The sequence below is a fragment of the Panulirus ornatus genome, chromosome 29 (assembly GCF_036320965.1).
Source record: "Panulirus ornatus isolate Po-2019 chromosome 29, ASM3632096v1, whole genome shotgun sequence".
Classification (NCBI taxonomy): Eukaryota; Metazoa; Arthropoda; class Malacostraca; order Decapoda; family Palinuridae; genus Panulirus; species Panulirus ornatus.
In genome coordinates this window covers 20,094,788-20,114,233 of record NC_092252.1, presented here as the reverse complement: position 1 = coordinate 20,114,233, position 19,446 = coordinate 20,094,788, and the positions used below count along the sequence as shown (strand labels likewise).

General features: G+C 44.1%; 1 protein-coding gene across 2 annotated transcripts in view; it reads right to left on the bottom strand.

Annotated features, from left to right (window-relative positions):
* The window catches only part of LOC139758179 (alkaline phosphatase-like), a 136,778-nt gene that overhangs the window by 33,632 nt on the left and 83,700 nt on the right, over positions 1-19,446 (bottom strand). For both annotated transcript variants that reach the window (XM_071679388.1, XM_071679389.1), the window contains exons 6-9: positions 17,231-17,397; positions 15,228-15,423; positions 6,676-6,809; positions 1,910-2,108 (exon numbers count right to left, since the gene is read on the bottom strand). In XM_071679388.1, coding sequence (XP_071535489.1) covers positions 1,910-2,108; positions 6,676-6,809; positions 15,228-15,423; positions 17,231-17,397 — 696 coding nt within the window. The remainder of the gene's footprint in view (positions 1-1,909; positions 2,109-6,675; positions 6,810-15,227; positions 15,424-17,230; positions 17,398-19,446) is intronic.

Genomic DNA, 19,446 nt, shown 5'->3' with positions numbered 1-19,446 from the left:
AGGTATTGTGCAGGTGTTATGCCTGATGATGTAGAGGTATTGTGCAAGTGTTATGTCTGATGATGTAGAGGTACTGTGCATGTGTTATGTCTGATGATGTAGAAGTATTGTGCATGTGTTATGTCTGATGATGTAGAGGTATTGTGCATGTATTATATCTGATGATGTAGAGATATTGTGTATGTGTTATGTCTGATGATGTAGAAGTATTGTGCATGTGTTATGTCTGATGATGTAGGGGTATTGTAATGTGTTATTTCTGATGATGTAGTGGTATTGTGTATGTGTTATGTCTGGTGATGTAGAGGTATTGTGTATGTGTTATGTCTGATGATGTAGAGGTATTGTGCATGTGTTATGTCTGATGATGCAGTGGTATTGTGCATGTGTTATGTCTGATGAAGTACAGGTATTGTGCATGTGTTATGTTGATGATGTAGAGGTATTGTGCATGTGTTATGTCTGATGATGTAGAGGTATTGTGCATGTGTTATGTCTGATGATGTAGAGGCATTGTGCATGTGTTATGTCTGATGATGTAGAGAAATTGTGCATGTGTTATGTCTGATGATGTAGAGATATTGTGCACGTGTTATGTCTGATGATGTAGAGATATTGTGCATGTGTTATGTCTGATGATGTAGAGGCATTCTGCATGTGTTATGTCTGATGATGTAGAGGTATTGTGCATGTGTTATGTCTGATGAAGTACAGGTATTGTGCATGTTTTATGTCTGATGATGTAGAGATATTGTGCATGTGTTATGTCTGATGATGTAAAGGCATTCTGCATGTGTTATGTCTGATGAAGTAGAGGTATTGTGCACGTGTTATGTCTGATGATGTAGAGATATTGTGCATGTGTTATGTCTGATGATGTAGAGGTATTGTGCATGTGTTATGTCTGATGATGTAGCGATATTGTGCATGTGTTATGTCTGATGATGTAGCGATATTGTGCATGTGTTATGTCTGATGATGTAGAGGTATTATGCATGTGTTATGTCTGATAAAGTACAGGTATTGTGCATGTGTTATGTCTGATGATGTAGTGGTATTGTGCATGTGTTATGTCTGATGAAGTACAGGTATTGTGCATGCGTTAGTCTGATGATGTAGAGGTATTGTGCATATGTTATGTCTGATGATGTAGAGGTATTGTGCATGCGTTAGTCTGATGATGTAGAGATATTGTGCATGTGTTATGTCTGATGAAGTAGAGGTATTGTGCATGTGTTATGTCTGATGATGTAGAGGTATTGTGCAGGTGTTATGTCTGATGATGTAAAGATATTGTGCATGTGTTATGTCTGATGATGTAGAGGTATTGTGCATGTGTTATGTCTGATGATGTAGAGGTATTGTGCATGTGTTATGCCTGATGATGTAGAGGTATTGTGCAAGTGTTATGTCTGATGTGCATGTGTTATGTCTGATGATGTAGAGGTATTGTGCATGTGTTATGTCTGATGAAGTAGAGGTATTGTGCATGTGTTATGTCTGATGATGTAGAGATATTGTGCATGTGTTATGTCTGATGATGTAGAGGCATTCTGCATGTGTTGTGTCTGATGAAGTAGAGGTATTGTGCATGTGTTATGTCTGATGATGTAGAGGTATTGTGCATGTGTTATGTCTGATGATGTAGAGATATTGTGCATGTGTTATGTCTGATGATGTAGAGATATTGTGCATGTGTTAAGTCTTACCTAGGATGTCATTGATCATGGTGGATGAATGAAGGTTTACCCAGGATGTTATTGATCGTGGTGGATGAATGAAGTCTTAACTAGGATGTCTTTGATCATGGTAGATGAATGAAGCTTTACCAAGGAAGGTGTTGATCATGGTAGATGATTGAAGCGTTACCAAGGATGTTGTTGATCATGGTAGATGAATGAAGGCTTACCCAGGATGTCGTTGCCCCTGGTTGGGTAGCCGTTCATGGTCATGGAGTGGGAATGGTCGGCCGTGACCACGACCAACGTCTCCTCCAGGTCGACCATCTTCAAGGCAGCTTCCACCGTCTGGTCGAGGGTGACCACCTCCTCCAGGGACAACCGCGGTTTGCTCCAGTGAAGAGCCATGTCAATGTTGGCTCCCTCCACCTGCGGCAGGAGGCCAGGGTCACCTGCATAACTATGATAAGGCAACTATGGAAGGTCAACCATGTATTGTACCACCTCCACGTAGGAACTGTGACGAACCTGACGTAAGAACCATGAAATAAGGACAACACTGATAGTATTGAAGCTCACTGTGTGTATCTTAATATGTCCAGCTGCTGAAGCATGATTCACGACGTATGAACCATGAAGGAATCCTTAATGTACGATTCATGACGAATGAATCATAAAACTTAATGCACGATTCATGACGTATGAACCATGAATCTTAATGTACGATTCATGACGTATTAACCATGAACCTTAATGCACGATTCATGACAAATAAAGCATGAACCTTAATGTACGATTAATGACGTATGAACCATGAACATCAATGTACAATTCATGACGTACGAACCATTATCCTTAATGTACGATTCATTACGTATAAATCATAAATCTTAATGTACAATTCACGACATATGAACCATGAACCTTATTGTACGATTCATGACGTAAGAACCATGAACCTTATTGTACGATTCATTATGTATGAAATATGAACGTTAATGTACGATTCATGACGTATGAATCATGAACCTTAATGCACGATTCATGACAAATAAAGCATGAACCTTAATGTACGATTAATGACGTATGAACCATGAACATCAATGTACAATTCATGACGTACGAACCATTATCCTTAATGTACGATTCATGACGTATGAATCATGAACCTTAATGCACGATTCATGACAAATAAAGCATGAACCTTAATGTACGATTCATGACGTATGAACCATGAACATCAATGTACAATTCATGACGTACGAACCATTATCCTTAATGTACGATTCATTACGTATAAATCATAAATCTTAATGTACAATTCACGACATATGAACCATGAACCTTATTGTACGATTCATGACGTAAGAACCATGAACCTTATTGTACGATTCATTATGTATGAAATATGAACGTTAATGTACGATTCATGACGTATGAACCATGAACGTCAATGTACGATTCATGACGTATGAACCTTAATGTATGATTTATGGTGTATGAACCATGAACCTTATTGTACTATTCATGACGTATGAGCCATGAACATTAATATACGATTCATGGCGTATGAACCATGAACATTAATGTACGATTCATGATGTATGAACCATGAACCTTGATGTACGATTCTCGACGTATGAACCAAGAACCTTAATGTACAATTCATGACGTATGAACCATCAATTTAATGACCGATGTATGAAGTATGAACCATGAACCTTAATGTACGATTCATGACGTATGAACCATGAATCTTAATGTACAATTCATGACGTATGAACCATGAACCTTAATGTATGATTCATGACGTATGAACCATGAACCATAATGTACGTTTTATGACGCATGAACAATAAACTTTAATGTACGATTCAAGACCTATGAACCATTAACCTTAATGTTCGACTCATGACTTATGAACCATGAACCTTAATGAACGATTTTGATGAATAAATCATGTACCTTAATGTACGATTCATGACGTCTTAACCATGAACCGTTATGTACGATTCATGACGAATGAACTATGAAACTTAATATTCGAATCATGACGTATGAACCATGAACTTTACTGCACTATTCATGACGTATGAACCATGAACCTTAAGGTACGATTCATGACGGTTGAACCATGATCCTTAATGTACGATTTATGACGTTTGAACCATGAACATTATTGTACGATTCATGACGTAAGAACCAAGAACCTTAATGTACGATTCAAGACGAATAAACAATGAACCTTTATATACGATTCATGAAGTATAAACCATGAGCCTTAATGTCCGATTCATGACGTATGAACCATGAACCTTATTGTACGATTCACAACGTAAGAACATGAACCTTAATCTACGATTCACGACGTATGAGACTTGAACCTTAATGTAAGATTCATGACGTATGAACCATGAATCTTAATGTACGATTCATGACGTATGAACCATTAACCTTAATGTACGATTCATGACGTATGAACCATTAACCTTAATGTACGATTCATGACGTATGAAAAATAATCTTCAATATATGAATCGTGACGCATGAACAATGAACCTTAATGTACGATCATGACGAATAAAGCATGAACCTTAATGTACGATTCATGACGTATGAACCATGAACCTTAATATACGATTCATGACGTATAGACCATTAGCCTTAATGTACGATTCATGACGTATGAACCATGAACCTTAATATACGATTCATGACGTATAGACCATTAGCCTTAATGTACGACTCATGACGTATGAACCATGAACCGTAATGTACGAGTCATGACATATGAAAAATGAACCTTAATATACGAATCATGACGTTTGACTCATGAACCTTAATGCACGATTCATGGCGAATAAAGCATGAACTTTAATGTACGATTCATGACGTATGACCCACGAACCTTAATGCACGATTCATGACGTATGAAACATGAACCTTAATGTACGATTCATGACGTATGAACCATGAACCTTAATGCACGATTCATGACGTATGAACCATGAACCTTATTGTACGATTCATGACGTATGATCCATGAACCTTATTGTACGATTCATGACGTATGATCCATGAACCTTGATGTACGATTTTCGACATATGAACCATGAACCTTACTGTACAATTCATGACGTATGAACCATCAACTTAATGACCGATGTATGACGTATGAACCATGAACCTTAATGTACGATTCCTGACGGGTGAACCATGAACCTTAATGTACGATTCATGACGTATGAACCATGAACCTTAATGTACGATTCATGACGTATGAACCATGAACCTTAATGTACGATTCCTGACGGGTGAACCATGAACCTTAATGTACGATTCCTGACGTATGAACCATGAACCTTGATGTACGATTCATGACGTATGAACCATGAGCCTTAATGTACGATTCATGACGAATAAAACATGAACCTTAATACTTAATATACGATTCATGACGTATGAACCGTGAACATTTAATGCACGATTCATGACGTATGAACCATGAACCTTAATGTATAATTCATGACGTATGAACCAAGAACCTTAATGTATAATTCATGACGTATGAACCATGAACCCTAATGTACGATTCATGACGAATAAAGCATGAATCTTACTGTACGATTCATGACGTATGAACGTGTGCCTTAATATACGATTCATGACGTATGAACAGTGAACCTTAATGTACGATTTATGACGAATAAAGCGTGAACGTTAATGTACGATTCATTACGCATGACCCTTGAACCTTAATGTACGATTTATACGTATGAACCATAAACCTTAATGTTCGATTCTTGACGTATGAATCATGAACCTTAATGTACGATTCATGACGTATGAACCATGAAACTTAATGTACGATTTATGACGTATGAACCATGAGCCTTAATGCACGATTCATGACGTATGAACTATGAACCTTAATGTACAATTCATGACGTATGAACCATGAACCTTAATGCACGATTCATGACGTATGAACCATGAATCTTAATGCACGATTCATGACGTATGAACCATGAACCTTAATGTACGATTCATGACGAATAAACCATGAACCTTTATGTACGAGTCATGACGTATGAACCATGAGCCTTAATGTTCGATTAATGACGTATGAGCCATGAAACTTAATGGAAAATTCATGACGTGTGAAACATGAACCCTAATGTATGATTCACACCGCATGAACCATGAACCTTAATGTTCGATTCATGACGTATGAACCATGAAATCTAATGTAAGATTCATGACGTATGAACATGAACCTTAATGTACGATTCAAGATTTATGAATCATGAACCTTAGTGTACGATTCATGACGTATGAACCATGAACCTTAATGTAAGATTCATTACTGTATATTTCTTCCCTAAGACAGAAAATACAGAAATGTATTATTATTGACGTTTTCCATGATACTCACCATCAGGAAGAAGCCGTTTTCTGTGATACTCATCATCCGGAAGAAGCCGTTTTCTGTTATACTCACCATCAGGAAGATGCCGTTTTCTATGATACTCACCATCAGGAGGAAGCCGTTTTCTGTGACACTCACCATCAGGAAGAAGCCGTTTTCTTTAATACTCACCATCAGGAAGAAGCCGTTTTCTATGATACTCACCATCAGGAAGAAGCCGTTTTCTATGATACTCACCATCAGGAAGAAGCCGTTTTCTGTTATACTCACCATCAGGAAGAAGCCGTTTTCTATGATACTCACCATCAGGAAGAAGCCGTTTTCTGTTATACTCACCATCAGGAAGAAGCCGTTTTCTATGATACTCACCATCAGGAAGAAGCCGTTTTCTGTGATACTCACCATCAGGAAAAAGCCGTTTTCTGTGATACTCACCATCAGGAAGAAGCCGTTTTCTGTGATACTCACTATCAGGAAGAAGCCGTTTTCTGTGATACTCACCATCAGGAAGAAGCCGTTTTCTGTGATACTCACTATCAGGAAGAAGCCGTTTTCTGTGATACTCACCATCAGGAAGAAGCCGTTTTCATTTTTCTGCAGGACTTTAAGAGCCACTTGCGTCATCTCCGTCAGGCTAGGTGTGCCCTCAGGGCTCAGGTCTCGGTTCATTTCGTATGGCATCCGTTGCTCGCCAAACAGCCCTGTGACGTAAGGAGGAATGAGAAGGAATGAGGTGAGAAAATGAGACAATGAGGAAGCGTGAGGGATGACGATGGGTAGTGAGGTAAAGACAGTTGTGGAGGAATGATTTTGTAATGATACTAAATGATTATAAGAGTTGCAGAAGCAAAAACGAAGAAATTTAAGTTTACACGAAATATGAGGCATTATGAGGAGGAGGAAGGATGTCATTTGGAAAGTGAAGATATGAGATAAATGAGATTATAATGGTGATTGTGTGAAGGATTGAGTGTTAGATATGGAGTTTGTATAGTTATGGATCAGACATGATTGATGGGAGAACCACTGGGGCCTGCCTGCATGATCATGTAAGATGATTGATGGGAGAACCACTGGGGCCTGCCTGTATGATCATGTAAGATGATTGATGGGAGAACCACTGGGGCCTACCTGTATGATCATGTAAGATGATTGATGGGAGAACCACTGGGGCCTGCCTGTATGATCATGTAAGATGATTGATGGGAGAACCACTGGGGCCTGCCTGTATGATCATGTAAGATGATTGATGGGAGAACCACTGAGGCCTGCCTGTATGATCATGTAAGATGATTGATGGGAGAACCACTGAGGTCTGCCTGTATGATCATGTAAGATGATTGATGGGAGAACCACTGGGGCCTGCCTGTATGATCATGTAAGATGATTGATGGGAGAACCACTGGGGCCTGCCTGTATGATCATGTAAGATGATTGATGGGAGAACCACTGAGGCCTGCCTGTATGATCATGTAAGATGATTGATGGGAGAACCACTGAGGCCTGCCTGTATGATCATGTAAGATGATTGATGGGAGAACCACTGAGGTCTGCCTGTATGATCATGTAAGATGATTGATGGGAGAACCACTGGGGCCTGCCTGTATGATCATGTAAGATGATTGATGGGAGAACCACTGGGGCCTGCCTGTATGATCATGTAAGATGATTGATGGGAGAACCACTGAGGCCTGCCTGTATGATCATGTAAGATGATTGATGGGAGAACCACTGAGGCCTGCCTGTATGATCATGTAAGATGATTGATGGGAGAGCCACTGGGGCCTGCCTGTATGATCATGTAAGATGATTGATGGGAGAACCACTGAGGCCTGCCTGTATGATCATGTAAGATGATTGATGGGAGAACCACTGAGGCCTGCCTGTATGATCATGTAAGATGATTGATGGGAGAACCACTGAGGCCTGCCTGTATGATCATGTAAGATGATTGATGGGAGAACCACTGAGGTCTGCCTGTATGATCATGTAAGATGATTGATGGGAGAACCACTGAGGCCTGCCTGTATGATCATGTAAGATGATTGATGGGAGAACCACTGGTGCCTGCCTGTATGATCATGTAAGATGATTGATGGGAGAACCACTGGGGCCTGCCTGTATGATCATGTAAGATGATTGATGGGAGAACCACTGGGGCCTGCCTGTATGATCATGTAAGATGATTGATGGGAGAACCACTGGGGCCTGCCTGTATGATCATGTAAGATGATTGATGGGAGAACCACTGGGGTCTGCCTGTATGATCATGTAAGATGATTGATGGGAGAACCACTGGGGCCTGCCTGTATGATCATGTAAGATGATTGATGGGAGAACCACTGGGGCCTGCCTGTATGATCATGTAAGATGATTGATGGGAGAACCACTGGGGCCTGCCTGTATGATCATGTAAGATGATTGATGGGAGAACCACTGGGGCCTGCCTGTATGATCATGTAAGATGATTGATGGGAGAACCACTGAGGTCTGCCTGTATGATCATGTAAGATGATTGATGGGAGAACCACTGAGGCCTGCCTGTATGATCATGTAAGATGATTGATGGGAGCCCCACTGACGCCTGCCTGTATGATCATGTAAGATGATTGATGGGAGAACCACTGAGGCCTGCCTGTATGATCATGTAAGATGATTGATGGGAGAACCACTGGGGCCTGCCTGTATGATCATGTAAGATGATTGATGGGAGAACCACTGGGGCCTGCCTGTATGATCATGTAAGATGATTGATGGGAGAACCACTGAGGTCTGCCTGTATGATCATGTAAGATGATTGATGGGAGCCCCACTGAGGCCTGCCTGTATGATCATGTAAGATGATTGATGGGAGAACCACTGGGGCCTGCCTGTATGATCATGTAAGATGATTGATGGGAGAACCACTGAGGCCTGCCTGTATGATCATGTAAGATGATTGATGGGAGAACCACTGAGGCCTGCCTGTATGATCATGTAAGATGATTGATGGGAGAACCACTGAGGCCTGCCTGTATGATCATGTAAGATGATTGATGGGAGAACCACTGGGGCCTGCCTGTATGATCATGTAAGATGATTGATGGGAGAACCACTGGGGCCTGCCTGTATGATCATGTAAGATGATTGATGGGAGAACCACTGAGGCCTGCCTGTATGATCATGTAAGATGATTGATGGGAGAACCACTGGGGCCTGCCTGTATGATCATGTAAGATGATTGATGGGAGAACCACTGGGGCCTGCCTGTATGATCATGTAAGATGATTGATGGGAGAACCACTGAGGCCTGCCTGTATGATCATGTAAGATGATTGATGGGAGAACCACTGGGGCCTGCCTGTATGATCATGTAAGATGATTGATGGGAGACCCACTGGGGCCTGCCTGTATGATCATGTAAGATGATTGATGGGAGAACCACTGGGGCCTGCCTGTATGATCATGTAAGATGATTGATGGGAGAACCACTGGGCCTGCCTGTATGATCATGTAAGATGATTGATGGGAGAACCACTGAGGCCTGCCTGTATGATCATGTAAGATGATTGATGGGAGAACCACTGAGGCCTGCCTGTATGATCATGTAAGATGATTGATGGGAGAACCACTGGGGCCTGCCTGTATGATCATGTAAGATGATTGATGGGAGAACCACTGAGGCCTGCCTGTATGATCATGTAAGATGATTGATGGGAGAACCACTGAGGCCTGCCTGTATGATCATGTAAGATGATTGATGGGAGAACCACTGAGGCCTGCCTGTATGATCATGTAAGATGATTGATGGGAGAACCACTGAGGCCTGCCTGTATGATCATGTAAGATGATTGATGGAGAACCACTGGTGCCTGCCTGTATGATCATGTAAGATGATTGATGGGAGAACCACTGGGGCCTGCCTGTATGATCATGTAAGATGATTGATGGGAGAACCACTGGGGCCTGCCTGTATGATCATGTAAGATGATTGATGGGAGCCGCACTGGGGCCTGCCTGCATGATCATGTAAGATGATTGATGGGAGAACCACTGAGGTCTGCCTGTATGATCATGTAAGATGATTGATGGGAGAACCACTGAGGCCTGCCTGTATGATCATGTAAGATGATTGATGGGAGAACCACTGAGGCCTGCCTGTATGATCATGTAAGATGATTGATGGGAGAACCACTGAGGCCTGCCTGTATGATCATGTAAGATGATTGATGGGAGAACCACTGGGGCCTGCCTGTATGATCATGTAAGATGATTGATGGGAGAACCACTGGGGCCTGCCTGTATGATCATGTAAGATGATTGATGGGAGAACCACTGAGGCCTGCCTGTATGATCATGTAAGATGATTGATGGGAGAACCACTGAGGCCTGCCTGTATGATCATGTAAGATGATTGATGGGAGAACCACTGGGGCCTGCCTGTATGATCATGTAAGATGATTGATGGGAGAACCACTGAGGCCTGCCTGTATGATCATGTAAGATGATTGATGGGAGAACCACTGAGGCCTGCCTGTATGATCATGTAAGATGATTGATGGGAGAACCACTGAGGTCTGCCTGTATGATCATGTAAGATGATTGATGGGAAACCCACTGGTGCCTGCCTGTATGATCATGTAAGATGATTGATGGGAGAACCACTGGGGCCTGCCTGTATGATCATGTAAGATGATTGATGGGAGAACCACTGGGGCCTGCCTGTATGATCATGTAAGATGATTGATGGGAGAACCACTGAGGCCTGCCTGTATGATCATGTAAGATGATTGATGGGAGAACCACTGAGGCCTGCCTGTATGATCATGTAAGATGATTGATGGGAGAACCACTGAGGCCTGCCTGTATGATCATGTAAGATGATTGATGGGAGAACCACTGAGGCCTGCCTGTATGATCATGTAAGATGATTGATGGGAGAACCACTGAGGCCTGCCTGTATGATCATGTAAGATGATTGATGGGAGAACCACTGGGGCCTGCCTGTATGATCATGTAAGATGATTGATGGGAGAACCACTGGGGCCTGCCTGTATGATCATGTAAGATGATTGATGGGAGAACCACTGGGGCCTGCCTGTATGATCATGTAAGATGATTGATGGGAGAACCACTGAGGCCTGCCTGTATGATCATGTAAGATGATTGATGGGAGAACCACTGAGGCCTGCCTGTATGATCATGTAAGATGATTGATGGGAGAACCACTGGGGCCTGCCTGTATGATCATGTAAGATGATTGATGGGAGAACCACTGGGGCCTGCCTGTATGATCATGTAAGATGATTGATGGGAGAACCACTGAGGCCTGCCTGTATGATCATGTAAGATGATTGATGGGAACCCCACTGGGGCCTGCCTGTATGATCATGTAAGATGATTGATGGGAGAACCACTGGGGCCTGCCTGTATGATCATGTAAGATGATTGATGGGAGAACCACTGGGGCCTGCCTGTATGATCATGTAAGATGATTGATGGGAGAACCACTGAGGCCTGCCTGTATGATCATGTAAGATGATTGATGGGAGAACCACTGAGGCCTGCCTGTATGATCATGTAAGATGATTGATGGGAACCCCACTGGGGCCTGCCTGTATGATCATGTAAGATGATTGATGGGAGAACCACTGGGGCCTGCCTGTATGATCATGTAAGATGATTGATGGGAGAACCACTGGGGCCTGCCTGTATGATCATGTAAGATGATTGATGGGAGAACCACTGAGGCCTGCCTGCATGATCATGTAAGATGATTGATGGGAGAACCACTGAGGTCTGCCTGTATGATCATGTAAGATGATTGATGGGAACCCCACTGGTGCCTGCCTGTATGATCATGTAAGATGATTGATGGGAGCCCCACTGGGTATTAGTTGGTCAACGTTGGTATCATTTGTTCAACACGGGTATCAGTTGGTCAAAACGGGTATCAGTTGGTCAACATGGGTATCAATTGGTCAACACAGGTATTAGTTGGTCAACACAGTTATCAGTTCGTCAACACGGGTACTAGTTGGTCAACGTGGGTATCAGTTGGTCAACACGGGTATCAGTTGATAAACATGGGTATCAGTTGGTCAATACGTGTATTAATTGGTCAACACGGGTAATAGTTGGTCAACAAGGGTATAGGTTGGTCAACAAGGGTATCCGTTGCTCAATACGGGTATCAGTTGATCATACAGGTATCAGTTGGTCAACACGGGTATCAGTTTGTCAACACGGGTATCATTGTGTTAACACGGGTATCAGTTGGTGAACATGGATATCAATTAGTCAATACGGGTATCAGTTGGTCAACACGTTTATCAGTTGGTCAACACGGGTATCAGTTGGTCAACATGAATATCAGTTGGTCAACGCAGATATCAGTTGGTCAACACGGGTATCACTTGGTGAACATGGTTATCAGTTAGTCAACACTGGTATCAGTTGGTCAACACAGGTATCAGTTGGCCAAAATGGGTATCAGTTGGTCAACACGGGTATCGGTTAGTTAACACGGGTATCAGTTGGTCAATACGGGTATCAATTGGTCAACACAGGTGCCAGTTGGTCAAAAGAGTATAAGTTGGCCAATACGGGTATTTGTTGGTCAACACGGGTATCAGTTGGTCAACACGGGTATCAGTTGGTCAATACGGGTATCAGTTAGTCAACACAGGTATTAGTTGATCTGTAGGGTATCAGCTGGCCAAGAGGATATCAGTTGATCAATACGGGTATCAGTCGGCCAACACAGGTATCCGTTGGTTGATACAGGTATCAGTTGGCCAACACGGGTATCAGTTGGTCAATACGGGTATCAGTTGCTCAACACGGGTATCATTTGGTCAATACGAGTATCAGTTGGTCAATACGGGTATCAGAGAGAGAGAGTCTAACACTTGATCCCTGGAAGTTTAAAGTCTTTGTGCTATATTGTTCGTTGTAAACTCTCGTCCATGACTGTATGAATCTTATATTCCAAGCGTAGATACTGGCTCCTGAACCAAGCTGACTGCAATAACTTACGTAACTTCTTTTCAGTTTACTTGGGTCAATTATTGTATCTTATGATGGTGATGCTTGTGTCTCCACCAAACGCACATCAGAGGTTATGGTGGCGGGAATGGAAACATTTATCTCGTCTTCCTCCAAGACGATCTCTTCATCCAATCCATGATTCAACCGTTCCTGTTCTGAGGCTATTCAGACAAGGGATCAGGCATATCGGACGTGGATAATCTCTCCTTCCTTGACTTTCATTCGCCATTTATCAATGTCCGTGATCGTTACGTTATTCGTGAGGCAAAGCGTTACTATATTCAAGGGAAGTACGATAACTTCTCGTCATCCACTGATAAGTCTTTCTGGTCTTTAGCTAAGGACATCACTAAAAACTTTTGTCACTCTACCTTTCCTTCACTTTTCCGTCCTGGCGGTATTATATCTGTCTCTCCCGTACACAAAGCAACTCTCTTTGCTTCACGTTTCTCCTCTAACTCCACCTTGGATGACTCTAACATTCCTCTAAGCTCCTCTTACTAATCCTATGCCTCGCCTCGTAATCTCTTTTCACACTGTCAGAAAGTACTTCTTTCTCTGGACACAAGCAAGGCTTATGGTCCAGATGGCATCCATCCTCGTGTACTGCAAGAGTGTGCTTGCACCTGTGCTTGCACCTGTGCTTGCTCGTCTTGAACGTTCCTTTAATGTTTCAAAACTTTCTTCTGATTCTTCTAACTATCGCCATAATGCTTTGATATCTACCATTATCAAAATCTTTGAATCCTTCGCCAACCTCCGTATTCGTAAACACCTCGAAAATCACAGTCTTCTCTCTGATCACCAGTCTGGTGGTATGATCTGGTGACCGCAGGAGACTGGTGATATGATCTGGTGACCGCAGGAGACTGGTGGTATGATCTGGTGACCGCAGGAGACTGGTGATATGATCTGGTGACCGCAGGAGACTGGTGATATGATCTGGTGACCGCAGGAGACTGGTGATATGATCTGGTGACCGCAGGAGACTGGTGATATGATCTGATGACCGCAGGAGACTGGTGGTATGATCTGATGACCGCAGGAGACTGGTGGTATGATCTGATGACCGCAGGAGACTGGTGGTATGATCTGATGACCGCAGGAGACTGGTGGTATGATCTGGTGACCGCAGGAGACTGGTGATATGATCTGGCTGCCCCACCTCCTGTTTTCCCGACTTAGTGGCTGCTCCATCCCTGGCCGCTCCACCCCTGACTGCTCCACCCCATGGCTGCTCCACTCCCTGGCTGCTCCACCCCCTGGCCGCTCCACCCCTGGCTGCTCCACGCCCTGGCTGCTCCACCCCCTGGCTGCTCCACTCCCTGTCCGTTCCACCCCCTGGCTGCTCCACCCCCTGGCTGCTCCACTCCCTGTCCGTTCCACCCCCTGGCTGCTTCACCCCTGGCTGTTCCACCCCTGGCTTCTCCACCCCTGGCTGCTCCAACCGTGGCTGCTCCACCCCTGGCTGCTCCACTTCCTGGCCGCTCTACCCCTGGCTACTCCACCCCTTTGCTGCTCCACCCCTTTGCTGCTCCACCCCCTGGCTGCTCCACCCCCTGGCTGCTCCACTCCTGGCCGCTCCACTCCCTGGCCGCTCCAACCCATGGCTGCTCCACCCCTGGCTGCTCCACTCCTGGCCGCTCCACTCCCTGGCCGCTCCAACCCATGGCTGCTCCACCCCTGGCTGCTCCACTTCCTGGCCGCTCTACCCCTGGCTACTCCACCCCTGGCTGCTCCACCCCTTTGCTGCTCCACCCCCTGGCTGCTCCACCCCTTTGCTGCTCCACCCCCTGGCTGCTCCACCCCCTGGTTGTTCCACTCCTGGCCGCTCCACCCCTGGCTGCTCCAACCCATGGCTGCTCCACCCCTGGCTGCTCCACTTCCTGGCCGCTCTACCCCTGGCTACTCCACCCCTGGCTGCTCCACCCCTTTGCTGCTCCACCCCCTGGCTGCTCCAACCCATGGCTGCTCCATCCCATGGCTGCTCCACCCCTGGCTGCCCCACCCCCTGGCTGATCCATCCCCTGGCTGTTCCACCCCTGGCTGCTCCACCCCTTGGCTGCTCCACCCCTGGCTGCTCCACCTACCCAAGAGGAAGTCTGTGGTGTCGGGGTCGACGTGTCGCAGCTGACTGGTGGTGGTGACGTAAGCATGTGTCGCTCCTTGAGCCTCCTTATCCGTCTGCCACTCCTGCACCAGGTTCCGACCGTCGGACCTGGGACACCTCTGCTTGGCCTTCTCCAGTGGCGCGCCCATCTCCTGGCGCCCGCCGCCCATTATCACCTGAAGGAGGAAACATCAATCTCTCTCTCTCTCTCTCTCTCTCTCTCTCTCTCTCTCTCTCTCTCTCTCTCTCTCTCTCTCTCTCTCTCTCTCTCTCTCTCTCTCTCTCTCTCTCTCTCTCTCTCTCTCTCCATACTGTATAGCCACAGTGGCACTGTCTACACTGTTCCTCACCGCGATCATCTGCAGCTGTCAGAGTCCCTCCTCCTGCTGCTGCAGCTGCCCGACACATGACCAGCACAGCACTATATATACACATGTACATAATTCATACTGTCTGCCTTTATTCATTCCCATCGCCACCCCGCCACACATGGAATAACAACCCCCTCCCCCCTCATGTGTGCGAGGTAGCGCTAGGAAAAGACAACAAAGGCCACATTCGTTCACATTCAGTCTCTAGCTGTCATGTAATATTGCACCGAAACCACAGCTCCCTTTCCACATCCAGCCCCACAAAACTTTTCATGGTTTACCCCAGACGCTTCACATGCCCTGGTTCAATCCATTGACAGCACTTCGACCCGGGTATACCATATCGTTCCAATTCACTCTAATCCTTGCACGCCTTTCACCCTCCTGCATGTTCAGGACCCGATCACTCAAAATCTTTTCCACTCCATCTTTCCACCTCCAATTTGGTCTCCCACTCCTCGTTCCCTCCACCTCCGACATATATATCCTCTTTGTCAGTCTTTCCTCACTCATTCTCTCCATGTGACCAAACCATTTCAAAACACCCTCTTCTGTTCTCTCAACCACGCTCTTTTTTATTACCACACATCTCTCTTACCCTTTCATTACTTACTCGATCAAACCACCTCATAAACATCTCATTTCCAGTACATCCACCATCCTCCGCACAACTCTATCTATAGCCCACGCCTTGCTTCTGTTACCACAGTAAGATGTGTATATCTTGCTTCTGTTACCACAGTAAGATGTGCATATCTTGCTTCTGTTACTACAGTAAGATGTGTATATCTTGCTTCTGTTACTACAGTAAGATGTGTATATCTTGCTTCTGTTACCACAGTAAGATGTGTATATCTTGCTTCTGTTGCTACAGTAAGATGTGTATATCTTGCTTCTGTTACTACAGTAAGATGTGTATATCTTGCTTCTGTTACTACAGTAAGATGTGTATATCATGCTTCTGTTACTACAGTAAGATGTGTTATCATCTTCTGTTACCCAGTAGATGTTCTCTTACTACAGTAAGATGTGTATATCATGCTTCTGTTACTACAGTAAGATGTGTATATCATGCTTCTGTTACTACAGTAAGATGTGTATATCATGCTTCTGTTACCACAGTAAGATGTGTATATCTTGCTTCTGTTACTACAGTAAGATGTGTATATCTTGCTTCTGTTACTACAGTAAGATGTGTATATCATGCTTCTGTTACTACAGTAAGATGTGTATATCATGCTTCTGTTACCACAGTAAGATGTGTATATCTTGCTTCTGTTACTACAGTAAGATGTGTATATCATGCTTCTGTTACTACAGTAAGATGTGTATATCATGCTTCTGTTACCACAGTAAGATGTGTATATCTTGATTCTGTTACTACAGTAAGATGTGTATATCATGCTTCTGTTACTACAGTAAGATGTGTATATCTTGCTTCTGTTACTACAGCAAGATGTGTGTGTGTGTGTGTGTGTGTGTGTGTGTGTGTGTGTGTGTGTGTAGAGAGAGAGAGAGAGAGAGAGAGAGAGAGAGAGAGAGAGAGAGAGAGAGAGAGAGAGAGAGAGAGAGAGAGAGAGAGAGAGAGAGAGAGTGTGTGTGTCCCTCATACCTTAATCTTCTTGCCAGGTTCCTCGTGGATCAGTTGTTGTGCTATGTCCATACAGTGTGTAACGTTGTCCTTCTCCATCTTGGTGTCACACCGCCAGTAACGGCTGGCTGCCTTGGCGTACAGGGCTGCTGGAGACCCGTCTGTCACGTGGGCTGTGGTCACGATGCCTGCATACACACGGGGTCAATACACTCGAACACACCTCAGTATTGACATACTAGTACCAGGACGCCTGGTGTAGGGGACCTGGATGATGCCAGGTAGTACAAGGAAAGCAGTAAACGACAAATAAACATTACCAGTTAACGAGGTCATAAGGGCTCAACCATTGTTTGCTAACTCATAACAACTGAATTGAATTATCATGATAATGGAAGTAATTAAGTTTACCTGTATATCATGAACACAGACTCAACATCACTGTAAGGTGACCCAGGGGGCTGCACGTCATGTCTACATCTGGCTTATATGTTTTGGTGAAGGGTTAGCATGTATTGAACATATAATAATATTTGTAAGTTCTTATATATGCCATAAGCACACTCAGTAAGGCCACAATGATGATATCAACATAACAAAGCAGTATATCCTCCACCTGCTTCACAGTGAAGACATAACAAAGCAGTATATCCTCCACCTGCTTCACAGTGAAGACATAACAAAGCAGTATGTCCTCCACCTGCTTCACAGTGAAGACATAACAAAGCAGTATGTCTTCCACCTGCTTCACAGTGAAGACATAACAAAGCAGTATATCCTCCACCTGCTTCACAGTGAAGACATAACAAAGCAGTATGTCCTCCACCTGCTTCACAGTGAAGACATAACAAGGCAGTATGTCCTCCACCTGCTTCACAGTGAAGACATAACAAAGCAGTATATCCTCCACCTGCTTCACAGTGAAGACATAACAAAGCAGTATGTTGTACATGAGTGTCCTCTGCGAGAATACACCATAATGGTTGTCATGGACAATTTTCAACTATGGAACTTCATCCAACAGTAACTTGTTGCATATAAAACAATAATTTTGATCACAAACTTGACAAGTATCTAGCTAGTCTTCACGCACCACAGCCACATACTGGTGATTACCTAGAAGGATGCGTGTGTGAGAGGTACTGGTACTTACCTTGAAGGATGTGTGTGTGAGAGGTACTGGTACTTACCTTGAAGGATGTGTGTGTGAGAGGTACTGGTACTTACCTTGAAGGATGTGTGTGTGAGAGGTACTGGTACTTACATTGAAGGATGTGTGTGTGAGAGGTACTGGTACTTACATTGAAGGATGTGTGTGTGAGAGGTACTGGTACTTACCTTGAAGGATGTGTGTGTGAGAGGTACTGGTACTTACCTTGAAGGATGTGTGTGTGAGAGGTACTGGTACTTACATTGAAGGATGTGTGTGAGGTACTGGTACTTACATTGAAGGATGTGTGTGAGGTACTGGTACTTACATTGAAGGATGTGTGTGTGAGAGGTACTGGTACTTACACTGAAGGATGTGTGTGTGAGAGGTACTGGTACTTACATTGAAGGATGTGTGTGAGAGGTACTGGTACTTACATTGAAGGATGTGTGTGAAAGAGGTACTGTTACTTACATTGAAGGATGTGTGTGAAAGAGGTACTGGTACTTACATTGAAGGATGTGTGTGAGAGGTACTGGTACTTACATTGAAGGATGTGTGTGAGAGAGGTACTGGTACTTACACTGAAGGATGTGTGTGAGAGAGGTACTGGTACTTACATTGAAGGATGTGTGTGAAAGAGGTACTGGTACTTACATTGAAGGATGTGTGTGAGAGGTACTGGTACTTACATTGAAGGATGTGTGTGAAAGAGGTACTGGTACTTACATTGAAGGATGTGTGTGAGAGGTACTGGTACTTACATTGAAGGATGTGTGTGAGAGAGGTACTGGTACTTACACTGAAGGATGTGTGTGTGAGAGGCACTTGTACTTACCTTGAAGGATGTGTGTGTGAGGTGCTGGTACTTACCTTGAAGGATGTGTGTGTGTGTGTGTGTGTGTGTGTGTGTGTGTGTGTGTGTGTGTGTGTGTGTGTGTGTGTGTGTGTGAGATGTACTGGCACTTACCTTGAAGGATGTTGTGTGAGAGGCACTTGTACTTACCTTGAAGGATGTGTGTGAGAGGTACTGGTACCTACCTTGAAGGATGTGTGTGTGTGTGTGTGTGTGTGTGTGTGTGTGTGT